We start from the raw sequence: 14,074 nt of genomic DNA, 5'->3' as shown, positions 1-14,074 counted from the left end.
GACCCTCTCTCCACCGCCGCCGCTTGTATCGAGGGATAGAGAATACCGCCGGAGGAGTAGTTTAAGCCCGCCGCCTTACCGCGACCGCCGTCACTCTCCGCCAAGGCGCTCCCCACCGCCTGGCGGATTCAAGCGCTCTCGTAGGGACGATGGCGGTTACGAGCGGCGGAGGGGGAGTCCTAGGTAGACTTCGGGTTGCAGTTTTGTTTGAACTGGTTCATGAAGGGGTTCTTTGATCTGACTGTTTTGTCGAAATTCGCAGGTATGGGTATGATTATGGAGGTTACGATCGTGGAGGAAGGGGCGGGTACGACGAAAGGGCTCATGGTCGCTATATGACTCGCCCCTCAGGTTAGCTTTGGAACTAGACTCTTCTGTTGTTGCTTTTGTTGAGTATCTCAAAAGTTATCAGAGGAACTTACCTATTAGATGATCCTTAGCTCTGATTGGTGGTCGAGGAAGATAATTAGATTTGGTAAGAGAGAAAGTAATAAAAAAGAAATACGTAGATCCTTTTTCTCTCGATTGGGTTCTTAAGACAGAATGAAATGAGCTATTTGCGTATTGATTAATAGTTAAAAGAAAAGAAATCTCATCACTTGCTATACATAGCATAGCATGTATTTAGTTATACTTTTACCACCGGAGGTGAAGTTTTATATGGACTTTGTTTCTAGGTATATGTTATTTAGGGTTGGTGCTCTTTTCCTTCAGTAAGAGATTTTCCGGAAATTCTGGGGTAATAAGTTCAGCAAGCCCTGTAACTATTATGAAAGATCATTTGACTCCTGATATTTGAAAAAGTCTTATGTTGTTGATGGTTGTGGTATAAGCGAGGGAGAGGGCTGTGAGCATTCATAAAGTACTTCCTTATTAAACTCGGGAAATTTACATACATACTATACCATTCTTAATTTACATATCTTACACCCAAAGTTTGATATCTACACCTAACATCATGGTGTCATAAATGTATGCATGAAGATGTTTATTTACTTTAGAAAGATAGTGATGGTGGTGTTTTTGATGCGATGTTAAAGATTTGAGTGGTATGCATTTAAATATGAATGTTTAGGTGTTTGATATGTAAAAGCATAAGAATTGTGTGGCATTTTTGTAAATGTCCTTAAATATTTATATATATTTTGGCCATGTTTGACTTTCTAAAGGTCGCTCTCCTTTATGTTTATTGGTTGCTACGAGCTTTTATAAGTGATTGTGTGGTCCAAGGAGCTACGAACCTTTCTTCTTAGAGCTGGAAAATGGTCTCTGGAACATTTCTTTTGGCCTAAGAGAGGCAACCTTGTATGTCATTAGATAATGAGCCATTCTGGACTCACATTCAAATCCACTCTAGAAAGCAAAACTTTCGGTTGCGGATTTTTATTCAAGTAACTATGAACCTTTTTACATAGAACTAGAAATTTTTTTGCAAATTTTTATTCAAGAACTATGAACCTTTTCACATAGAGCCGGAAACTACTGAATTGCACTTGCCTTGCAGTGCCAGAGCTTCAACCTTGCATACTTCCCTAGATAATGTGTCAAATGTAACTCAGCAAAATCAATCTACATAGAGAATAGCTGACATTTATATGAAGCAAAGCGTTTAACTTGTAAGGATTTGAATTAATTCTATTGAAAAACATAATGTATTTGTGATTTTGAGTAATAACTAGTGTCTTTGTCTTGATACACGTGACTGCAAAAGTGGAACAGGAAATGCAAGCAAATTTGATTTTTTGAACTTGTGATCTCATATTTTAAGGAGGATCTGTACATAAATTATTAGATTTTGTTCAGTGTGGCCCCCTTGACTTTTTTTGAACTGTGAATTTAGTTTTTCCATGTAACATTTGGATTTTAATATCACCTAGATTGGATGCATGCTCTCAGTTTTGTGTTTTATACGTCCAATTCGGTGAAAAAAATTTCAGTCAATTTATGGTGTGTTGAATTTTTTTTTTCTCGATCTGGATATTGTCATAAGTAATATGTTGTTGCATTCCTGAATGCTATGCACAGGATATCCATGTTATGATGATAATAATATGAATAAGTTGTTACTTTATTTTATAGTAGATATAGTTTTGATTTAATTATTTTTATTGACCATAATTGCTATATCTTTGAAAATATATGTTACTTGTGACAGACATGAAAGTATACGTTTTAGTTCTATTTTTATAGAATCAAATAATATTTCAATTTAGTTATTTTGTTTTGTTTTTGTCATCCATTGGGTTGAAAATCCTAATATAATTGCATTTAGTGTTTAATTGACAAGTCAAAAAATGGAATTGCATAAAAATAAAAATTATTCTGCGAGTCATAGTTGTCATTGAGTGCCATCTCTTTGTTGTACATATTTTTTTCTCAATGATGAATTAGTGTTCTTGTGCTTTTTCTTTTTCTTTTTTTGGGAATTTCAATTTCATCTAGATTAGATGTATGTGCCAAAATCTTTGGTTTAATTGACTAGGTCAGTGGAAAGATTAAACACTTTATTTGCTATAGTTAGATGAGGTATTGTTGTTTTTATCGTGAATTTTTAACTCTTAGCTTTAAGTTTTATATAAAATATCCATTCCATGCATGTAATCATGTCAACTAAGTATTTGCCTTTATTTTATGGATGATATAGTTCTGATTTGAATGTGTTATTTTTCTTGACAAAAATTGCTAATCATATCAAGAAAAAATACACATTTTTTTTACACATGAAATTTTTCGGTTTAGTTCAACTTTGCATAAATAGCTAACATATCAGTGTATATGTATATTGGTTGTTGTAGGCATTAATAGCTGTCATTGAGTGTGATTATTGGCCATTACCGAGTTGATTAACATTTTGAGTTTAAATTGAGCTTGAGTATAAGCTTCAAATAGGATAAATTGATTGATAGATGAGTTCCTTGTGGTGCTTTGCATGCTAAGACAATTCAAGGGACTCCTTTATAACTTATAATTGTAGGCATGTTAGAGTGAGCACTTTGATGTCATTGGTGCATGGCACTAGATTTGGTGAACATTTTGATTCAAGGGGATTGTGTGATTATTCTGGAAGTCCTAATGCGTAAGGGAGATGATAAAAAGCTTGTAAGACTGTTGGATTTAATGCTCAGTTGGATTAAAAAAATGTATTGCCATTCATAAGCTATTTTCTATTCGCCTAAACTTTTGGGTTGAACATATAATTAACCATTGTATTGTAGACCAAGTTAATCACCACTGTTCCTTATTACCTTTAAGATGAATTTTTAAGATTTTACCAAATGAATGATTTGGTCTATGGATTAATGATCTCATAATCTATTTTATGATATAATTGGAATTTTATATATAAAAAGTGGATAAACATGTTTGGATAAAAGAAGAGGCATGAGATGTTTCTCTGCATATTTATAAAAGGATAGTTAAGAAGATATGAGTAGCGTATAACTTGGGGCTTGTTTGTTTACTTTTAGAACTTTTTAAAATGTAGCTTAGAAGTAAGGGAAGCGGACACTTTGGAAAGTTGAAGCTTCTTTAAAATTGATAAGTAAGATTATTAATGATTTGACTTCATGCTTATATGCTCTAGAACTACTTTAGGAAGTAATTAAATGTGATGTTTTTACTTTTGTGCCAATTCTTAACACCACCTACACACATGTTCATACATAACATACATACAAATAATATAATTTAGTGTAATATGTAATCTTTATATGTTATTGATGTCATATGCGTACATTATCGGATCATGGCATAAATTTATATTAAAACCATCTAATATTGTAATTTATGACACAAACATATCATTTTAATTCTTTATTAATGTGCATTTAGTATATGTAATTTTTTTTATAAAATAGACAAAACATATTTTATAATAAATATTAGTTTTTATATGTTATCAATGCCATATAATTTAGTAGATTATTGCATAAATAAGTGGTAAAAACATTTAATATAGTAATTTATGATACATATATATTATTTTACTCTTTATTAATATATGTTTAATATATAGATGGGGATGTTATTAGTAGAATTCAAGTTGGATGTTTGAAGTGGAGGTTTAATATTTAGTAATTTATGGTACATATATAAAGAACCTTCTCTCTTTCTCTCTCTCTCTCTTCCTCTTTTCTCTCATTTCTATGATTTTGTGTGTTCGTTACTTTGAGCCAAAGAAGAGCTTACATTGTGTGGTGGTTGTGCACATGTTTGTTATGGTCACACATGCACCTGGAATGCAATAAAGCAATGGATATCCTACGTAGCCAGTGACAGCTAGCTGTTGTCAAATTGGTTATTTTTAACTATTTTTCCCTTTCTGTGTTGCTCAATATTCAGCTTTTGTAATTCTCTTTGCAACTATCTTAATCCAATATGCACTACTGTTTTTAGTTAATGATTTGCAGAACAATGTTTATGTGATATTCTTGTAAATTTTGAATCATGATATTTATAATTATGTTTTTTTCTATTCAAGATATTGATTATATCATATCCTTGTAAATTATCTTATTTGCACTCAGCCTTATATTTTTTATTTTATTTTATGTTTTTTCTATTCTGTAGATTGGCCTGATACGGGGAGGGGTGGTTTTGATGGCTCTCAGCCTCAAAGGTTTGTATTTGCAGTATTATAATATGTAACTTGTTAAGCTGCTCTTATATTTTTTATGCTTTTGGTTTTTGCTTTTCTCTTAACATCAAGCGATCATTGCACTTTGTTATATTCAGGAATTTTTGCTTAGCTTTTTTCCATATTGAATCTTCCTATTTATCCTAGTTTTTATGGTCATAATATACTTCCATAATCATCTTGACCTTCTTCCATTTATTTTTATACTAATATCTTTGAAAATTTAGATGTATAGATATAGATACGTTATATAAATATCATAGTATCATATGTATGTGTATATGTATGAAATGTACATAAATAAATAAATAAACAATACTTAATGTACATAATACACACGCACACACGCGCGCGCGCACGTACGCACGCACGCACGTGTGTGTGTGTAGCAAAAATAAATAAATAAACAATACTTAATGTACATAATACGCACGCGCGCGCACACACACATACACGCGCGCGCGCGCACGCACGCACGCACGCACGTGTGTGTGTGTGTGTGTAGCAACATATGTGTATACATCTCCTCTTCTTGCTAGAGAAAGCTGGGAGCTTCCTTGAGGTGAAGAGCTTGAGAGAAAGGTGAGAGTGAGGGCTTCTTTCTCACAACCCTCTTCTTCTTCATTTCTTTCTCCTTCTACATCCTTCATAAAAAGCAATCTTCTTCTTCCACCACCATTCTTTTAGTGTGTGAGGAGAGCTTATACATATACATATACATATACATATACATATATCATGTATGTATATACCATGCATATATACACACATATGTTACATATAAACATATATCAACACACACACACACATTGCCATATAGTTGGGATAAGGTTAATGATGAATTGCTGATGTCCCCATGACCGTATCAACTGTTGATTATCTCTTTGATCCTTATTTTTGTAGTTATTCTTCTAAAAATGTGTTAACTCTACATTCTTTTATCTTTCCCTGACCTTGTCACCAGTGTTTGAGAAAGCATTCATGTGCTTGCTCTTGATTGCCCGTGTCATATTTCATAATTAGCATGATATGCTGAAAACATCTTCAAACCAATTTTGACAACAATAAATGTTTTCAACATTACAAATTTTAATATTTTATCCGAATATCAAGAATGTGAGTTTTTTCCCTTGAACTAAACAAGTCTCTCTTTTTTGCTCGGGTTTCAATTTTATGTTTTTTATGTATTTTTTGTATTTTTCTTTTCAAAGTATAGATTTTTATTTATGAAATTTATTAAATATTTATATTTCAGCTTTCCCCACAAAAATAAATTTATATATTTTTTAAAATATTACATTTCATATTAGTAAATTTTTTTAAATAATGTCCATGATGGTCATGTCCTAATTATGATCATATTACATCTCCACGTTCATGTTTTGCTTTGTTCATGTCTTGGTTCGGTGCCCATACTTCTTGTTTAAATGGCTAAATGCATGCATTCTAATAACTTATGGATAAACGCAACGAATGCACAATAAGGCGAAGTGGATAATTGCATTATTATTGAAAGAGTTGCTCAAGGTTCTAGAGTTTTTATTCATTTTTTAATTATTTTAAAAATAATACCTATTTTTCTTTCTCAACAAAGAAAATAATTTTTAGTCCCATCATATTTTCTATATTATTTTTCCTTTCAATCTAGTTATCTTTTGCTATTATATGGTTACTGTGAAAAGAAAGCCAAGTATTATCAGATGTTTGCTGAATTATTTTAGTTTATTTACTGTTTGAGACTATTTGATTATTTAAAAATTTCATATAGATATTAACAACCATATAGTAATAATCATATATAAAGACGCATAATTAAGTACTTTTAAGCGGCTATCAAATTCAGTGAGGAATGTGGGTTCGTAGAACACTTGCGAGGTTGAAAATAAAGTTTCATTTTTTTTATCAGATATAATTATCTGGCAAAACTTAATAGGACTAAAAAATATGCAATAACGAAGTTAAAGATTTAGAAGAAAAATATTGGTCAACAATATGAACTTAGCTAAATTACATCATATATACATATGTTGTTCTAAATGAGTATCATATAGACTTCAAAATTATTTTATCATTTTAAATGGTTAGAATCAAGTAATTGCACAGTAAAAAAAATTCAACTTTTTTTTTGGGTATATGATAGGTACATTTATTTCTGAACCCTTCCCGACTAAAATTACAAAACTTCCATAAAGTTAATGGAAGTCAAACTTTTAAAGATTATCTATGCATTTAGGTATTTTTCATATGGTTTTGATGTGAGTTTTCTGTAGACTTTGTTTTTTTTTCAGTCTGCTTATTGGATTTCATTTTAGAGAACATTGGATATATAATATCTCTATTTTGTTCTCCAGGGAGGGTTTGATGACATACAAACAATTTATTCAGGAACTTGAGGATGATATATTACCAGCTGAAGCTGAACGGAGGTACTAGAAACTAATTTTTAATTGGGGCATTTACATACATAGCACACATTGCTCATCTATTTACAGGTTTCACACCTAAACTTTCATATTTACATACATAGCACTCTGGTGCTTTCAACCTACGCATGAAAAGGCGTATTTCACTATTTAAAGGGGATAATAGTGCTATTTTTGATGTGATGCTAAATATTTGAGTGCTGCATGCAAATATTAAAGTTTAGGTTTGAGATAGGTAAATACATAAAAATTGTGTGCTATGTATGTAAATTTTCCTTTTGAACTTTTAAGGGGTTGTTTGGGATCACTTTCTATTTTCTATTTTTATTTTTTTTTGAAAAATGGAAAATAAAAATAAAAACACATGTCTATTTGTTGTCTTTTTATTTTGGTTTAAAACAAAATTGTTCTTTTCCTCAAAACACAAAGCAAGAAAAATTTTTTTTTTCTGTATTTTCAAAACAACTCCCACTATCCCGACCCTGACCCAGTCCCCGGTGTCTTCTTGATGCTTTCTTCAATGCCGAAGTCGACGCTGTCTTTGTCGGCGATACTGACTCCAAATCCTTCTTTGCCATCGATGCTGACATCAATGTACGCCGACACTGCTCACCCAACATTGTCGCATATGCCATCGCAATTCAGTTCCCCTGTCGTGGGGCTCATACTCCTCATTAATTTTCTTCCACTCCTCTCGCAATTCAGTTCCCCTGTCGTGGGGCTCATACTCATTAATTTTCTTCCACTCCTCCTCGCTTCTTCCTGTGAGGGCTCCGAGTCCCCCGGCGTTGAGAATCCTATTGTTAATAATTCCTATCTGGTGAATGAAGGTAACAAAGAATTTCAACGGCGATGAGGTTCGCCGAGGGAAAGCAAAGTTGGAGATTCATATGGTACAACAGTAGGGGGGATGCCGGCGAAGTTGGTCTGGTTGAGGAGGTTGGCTGCGGCCTCATGGTCGCCGGAGCGGGAGGGAATACTTATATTTTCTTGTTTTTGTTTTTTTATTTTTAAAAACAGAAAAATCATATAAGTATTACCAAACATGTTTTTTGTTTTATTTTAAAACAAAAACAAAACAAACTACAAAAAAAAAAAAAAAACAGAAAATATAAAGTGTACCAAACAACTCTAACCTTATTTAGGCGAACATGTTCCAAACATTACTGTCCTATCCTTAATGAGGAGTATGAGCCAAACATTGCTGTTCCTTCTTAAAACAGGAACTTATTGCTTCTAGTGCTTGTTGACTATTTTGTTAGGAAGATTTACATGCATACCACTCAATTCTTATATATTTACATATCTAACAACTAAACTTCACTTTGTACATATGCCACCTTACCTATGCATGCGGAGGTGTATTTCACTTTTTAAAAGTTAAAATGGTGGTATTTAATGTGATATGAAAGATTGGGGTGGTTTAAATGTAAAAATCAAAGTTTGGTTTTAGATATGTAAATACATAAGAATTGTGTAATATGAGTGTAAATGCCCCATTTTGTTAATGTTGCTTTTTTCATATTGTGACATAATTTATAGTTACACATCTCCCTATTAAATAGGTACGAAGAATACAGAACGGAATACATTTCAACTCAGAAACGTGCTTATTTTGAAGCTCACAAGGACGAAGAATGGTAACATCTGATCTCTCTTATTTCATGAACTACATGCCACTTTTAATGGGTGCATGTTCCTGTTGTTTCTTTGTTGATGTAAGTTTCCTATAAGTACTGTATTAAAAATTGTAATCCGTTTTGTTTGTAGGCTAAAGGACAAGTATCATCCGACTAATTTAGTAACCGTTATTGAAAGGTTAGTTATCAGCAATAGATATTTGGACACAGGAACTGTGAGTTGTGGATTATTTGGGGTTTGAAACCATATATCCTTTACATTCTTGATATTGTGAATTTGATCAGATTTTTTTGCGGAGCCTCATCATTTGATTTACAACTAGTTTTGTTTCTTTTCCCTATTAATTTCTTGCAGGAGGAATGAGAATGCAAGGGCTGCAGCAAAGGAAATTTTACTAGATTTGCAGAGTGGAACACTAGATCTGTGAGTTTCTTTTTCGTTCCTTTTATTTCCTTATTCAGATGGTCTCCTTTTACAAGCTTTTTTTTTTTTTTAAACTTTGCAGTGGCCCAAGTTTGACAAGTTCTACGTCTAATAAATCTGGAAATGCCAGCGATCCAAATTCTGAGGATGAACCAGATGTTAGTGGTAAAAGAAGAAGGCATGGTAGAGGTCCAGCAAAAGAAAATGATCTATCTACCGCTCCCAAAGCTCATACTGTCAGTTGCGAGCCTAGAAGAATCCAATTAGACATCTTACAAGCTCAGGCATTGGTTCGTAAAGTTGATTCCGAAAAGGGAATAGAAGATAATGTTCTATCCAGTACCGATCATGATAAACTAGAGGCTGATAATGCTCACGGTGGATCTATGGGGCCAATTATAATTATACGGGGGCTGACGACCGTCAAAGGTCTTGAAGGTGCTGAGCTTTTGGATACACTTATAACTTATTTGTGGCGCGTCCACGGTATAGATTACTATGGAATGTCTGAGACTAATGAAGCAAAAGGTCTTAGACATGTTAGAGCTGACAGCAAAGCTTTTGATGGTTCTAACCCCTCAGTATCCGGGGCCGAGTGGGAGAAAAAACTTGATTCCTTTTGGAAGGAAAGGTTGATGGGTTGGGACCATTTGGAAATAATGACAGGTAAAGAAAAAATTGATGCAGCTGCTGTAGAAGCCTTAGACCCCTATGTTAGAAAAATAAGAGATGAAAAATATGGTTGGAAGTATGGATGTGGGGCTAAGGGGTGCACAAAGCTATTTCATGCAGCTGAGTTTGTTCATAAGCATCTTAGACTCAAACACCCAGAACTTGTGATGGAGCTGACGTCGAAAGTGCGGGAGGATCTTTATTTTCAAAATTATATGAAGTATGCCGGACTTTCTTATTGCTCTTGTACATAGAACGTGCTGGAAATTTTATTAGCTTTTCAGGTATTTGCTTACTTTGTGTTGTTTTTTTTTTTTTTCTAAATGCAGCGATCCTAAAGCACCTGGCGGTACTCCAAGCATGCAACAGCTTGCACCGGTATGATTCTTCTTAAAGGCAGTTTTAGTGCTGTGGTGTTCGTAAAAAAATATGGCCTTAACTTTATAACTTTTTGAATGATCTGTGAACATCAAAATTTATCTTTTATATTTGGCTTTCACCGTCTCAAACTTATCTGGCATATTGATAACTACGAAGACATCAAGTATTTAATTTTACAGTGTCCCTCTTGTGTTTCAGAATTCCTGTTCGGGATGAACGAGAATTTGAAGAAGTTCAAAATGTTGGCAATTCTTAAAGATTCTAGTAACTAATAAGACGGAATATTTCTTAAAAAACAGACTTATTTTGGGCAATCCATTAATTTGGCTTGCAAAATTAAAATTTAATTAGCTTGCAGTTTAGACACAAAATTATAGCCATATGATTGCTTTTTGCATCATTCCATATATTTGTACTCAATTTGAGTTCAATAATTTAAAATTATTTTCAATTTTAAGAAATTTGAATGTTATTGTTATCATTTTGAAATAACTGGCAATTTGTGATGAAATTTCTTCTCTGTTTGTTTTGTTTGTAGTTGATTACATGACATTACCTACTAAGCAAGTGGATGTTAACCTTTCTGTTGTAATTTCCTTGTAGTAGCCATTCTGTTGTAATTTCCTTGTAGATTTTGCCTGCTCTTACAGTTGATTTTGATAACTTGGTATCCCGTATAAACCTGCAATTTATCACTTCTTCTCTGGGTTGTTATTTTATTTGATTAATTTGACTTTCTATCTTTTATTGATGATTGCTTGAATTCAATGTGTATTATGCTACTAAATTGATGGATTATATATACATGTGTATATCTCTGTGCCTTAGCCTGGTTTATTGGTTGCGGTCTTTTGGTGTAAGTCCCTTGGGTCGAGGGTTCGATCCCTGCGTAGCATCGAGTTTCACACCTTCTGGAAGGGGGTCCGCCCCTTGGTCAGACTATAGGGTCGATCGGCTATCAACCTTTTATAAATATATATCTATATATCTATATATATGTATCTGTCTGTGTGTGTGAAGTTTGTGGATTCAGCTTCTATATAGCTGTTGTTTATTTCTTACAGTAATGATATTCTTGCAGAAGGAGAGGGCACCAAAACGAAGGTCAGTTTTGGATGGTCGGCTGAGAGATGAACGCAGTGGTGGCAGAGACCATAGCAAGGGTGATCGGCCTGATGATGAGAGGATTGACCGGAGTGAGAATTCACCTTCTCGTGATGGGTCAGGAGGGGATGATCCGATGCATGATGCATATGGCGGGCAAGGTTTGCACGGTTCTTCACCTTTCCCTTCCGACATGCCACTTCCACCTCAAGTTTTGATGCCAGTGCCTGGTGCCGGGTAGGTCAATGATTTGTAAACTCTATTTTTTCTGTTGTATCATCTGAACAGAAGTGATTTAACTGTTTTTTTTCCCTAAGACCTCTTGGACCTTTTGTTCCTGCTCCGCCGGAGGTTGCCATGAGAATGATGAGGGACCAGGGTGGGCCATCTTCCCTTGAAGCAAATGGTGGGCCTAGAGGAAGAAAAGGAAGGTCTGCTCCGCTAATGGCCCCTCCCGGACCAATCCTTGGTATTTCTCCAGCATTTCGACATGATCCGCGTCGAATGAGAAGGTCAGTTTGTTTTTGTGGAACGCTGACAAAAAGTTTAGCTGTTTGGGATCAATTTTTGTTTTTTATTTTTATTTTTATGGAAACAAATAAAAACAGTGTTTGCTTATCTGTTTTTTATTTTTTTGGTGAAATAATTCTATTTTTAAATACTTAAAACAGAAAAAAAAATGTTTTTACCTGCTTTTAAAACACTCCCGCGAACGATGAAGAAAATAAAGTCGAAGAGAATAAGTGCAAGATTAACCTTCCTCTGCGGCGGCGAGCGATACGGTGTACTACTAGGGTTTGGACGCACTGCTTCTTTTGCAATTCTCGCTTATCACGAAAGCTGTATTTATAGCTGAAGTGCGCCAAATGTTGCTACAGCAGCCCGGAGCCTCTACTGAAGCCATCGGCCCTGCGCTTGATCCCTTTTATCTTTCAAGGAGCAAGTTCAGCTGAAGAGATAAGCAGGAAGCTGATGGTTGCATCTCCATGTTCCAAGTTATTTTTCACGCGGTGGAAGAAGCTTTGTTTTCACCATACCACCTATTGGCCGACGAACAAGGAAGATAAGGGGCCATATAAATATACAATCACTTATTGATATAAATAGAGATGATATACAAATATACAATCACTTATTATTCCTATATTCTTGGTGCTTTTATAATGACAATCATATAAATAGAGATTAATTCATAGTTTAAATCACACTTTAAATCCAACAGTCAATAAATTTTGATGAAATGAGATTTGGCAATAAGATACATGATAAATAAATCAATCTAAAATTCGAAGTAAATTTTAAAAATTAATAATATCAAATAAACCTCTTTTATATTCTTAAGAGAAATATAAATTTTAAATAAAAAATAAACAGGAGAAATTAAATGATATGTTATTATATTATTGGAATCTTAGTTAAAATCAAAATTCTGGACAAGAGAATTAAACTTAAAGGTTTTTATTTAAGAAAAAAATAAAAAAATACCAACAAAATCTGTTTTATATTTTTTATTTTTGAAAACAAATAAATCAAAATAGTATCAAATGTGTTTTCTGGAAACATAAAACAGAAACAAAACAAAACAAGATAGAATTAAAAAAAAATAACAAAAACTGAAAGTGATATCAAACTCAGCCTTAAATTTTCTTAGCCAATACATGCAAACATATGATATATAAGATCAGATTGGTTCACATTGATTCAATTTTATGCTGGCCCATGAATTTTTCTGTATTGATCTTGGTAATTTTTTACCCTTCTCCCATATTTTTTGAGGTTCTAGCTGTACATTACTACCTTGTCTATAAATAAGATAGTTCTCTAACTTTGTTAACTGATTGCTAATCAAAATTTTCAATGGAATTGAGTCCAGATTCGTCATTTGCTTAACCCAGAATTTAATTCCAATTTTCCGCTCACTGTTTATAAAAGCCAGCATTTTTTATGTCCTCAGCAAGGCAAAGCTAAATATTTAATATTCAGTGTAAAGCTAATTTTTTTTAAAAAAAATTTGAAATGCATTTGCATTTGGGTTCTCGATAAGTTTGTAGGATTGATGGAATGAAATGTTTATTCTTGCAGCTACCAGGACCTTGATGCCCCTGAAGACGAAGTAACCGTCATGGACTACAGGAGTTTATAGTCCTTCAATGCATATTTTTGTCTGCTGTAAACTCAATATTCTGTAGGAGAGATTGCTTGCTGTTGTTTCTGAAGCTTATGAAATAATCTATATGATACACATTGAAAGCCATTGGGTAAATCTCTAAATCTTCCTAATTTTTCCTACAGTCGTGAGAGAACATATATATATAGAGAGAGAGAGAGAGATAGAGATATGAAGTTAGGGGAAGGGAGTAGAGAGAGAGAGAGAGAGAGAGAGAGATATGAAGTTAGGGGAAGGGAGTGAAAAGCCAGCAATTTAAGTTGAAAATCTTAGGAGCATTTATTTAGTACCCATTTGTGAATTGGGAATAGAATGTCCAGTGATAGAGGGTTATAACGCAGGACTGTCTTAGTTTTACTGTATAAACTTGATTTAGCATGACTTTCATGGCTCCGTGAGCTTAAATTTTACTTTTTTAATGACATTTAAATACCCCCCATTTTTCTCTTTTTCTTTTTGTGGTCAAGTTTGGGAGATTTAGTGTACTTGATGAGCTTTTGTGTACTCTCATGAGCAATTAATGTAACTTCTTAACAGATTCTTGAAGATTTACACTCACACCACTCAATTCTTATGTAATTACATGGCACTTCAATTTTTATGTACATGCCATTTTGTCAATGTAGG

The 14,074-nt window shown here is 33.6% G+C and overlaps 1 protein-coding gene across 1 annotated transcript; it reads left to right on the top strand.

Annotated features, from left to right (window-relative positions):
* Positions 1-13,614, top strand: LOC110024625 (serrate RNA effector molecule). The gene is made up of 12 exons (XM_020724697.1): positions 1-183; positions 263-351; positions 4,570-4,618; positions 6,988-7,062; positions 8,625-8,699; positions 8,830-8,877; positions 9,055-9,123; positions 9,206-10,015; positions 10,125-10,173; positions 11,258-11,517; positions 11,598-11,792; positions 13,363-13,614. Exons 2-12 carry the CDS (start codon positions 336-338, stop codon positions 13,421-13,423), a joined length of 1,707 nt encoding a protein of 568 aa, XP_020580356.1. The 5' UTR covers positions 1-183; positions 263-335; the 3' UTR covers positions 13,424-13,614.
* Positions 13,615-14,074: the final 460 nt, after the last annotated feature.

The sequence above is a fragment of the Phalaenopsis equestris genome, unplaced genomic scaffold (assembly GCF_001263595.1).
Source record: "Phalaenopsis equestris unplaced genomic scaffold, ASM126359v1 Scaffold000263, whole genome shotgun sequence".
NCBI classification, from domain to species: Eukaryota; Viridiplantae; Streptophyta; class Magnoliopsida; order Asparagales; family Orchidaceae; genus Phalaenopsis; species Phalaenopsis equestris.
Note: the sequence above shows the minus strand (reverse complement) of the source record. Positions and strands in the feature narration are given on the sequence as shown.

Coding starts and splice junctions, on each gene's coding strand:
- LOC110024625 (XM_020724697.1), top strand. Junction 8,878..9,054: donor TTAGTAACCGTTATTGAAAG/GTTAGTTATCAG, acceptor AATTTCTTGCAG/GAGGAATGAGAATGCAAGGG. Junction 11,518..11,597: donor ATGCCAGTGCCTGGTGCCGG/GTAGGTCAATGA, acceptor TTTTTCCCTAAG/ACCTCTTGGACCTTTTGTTC.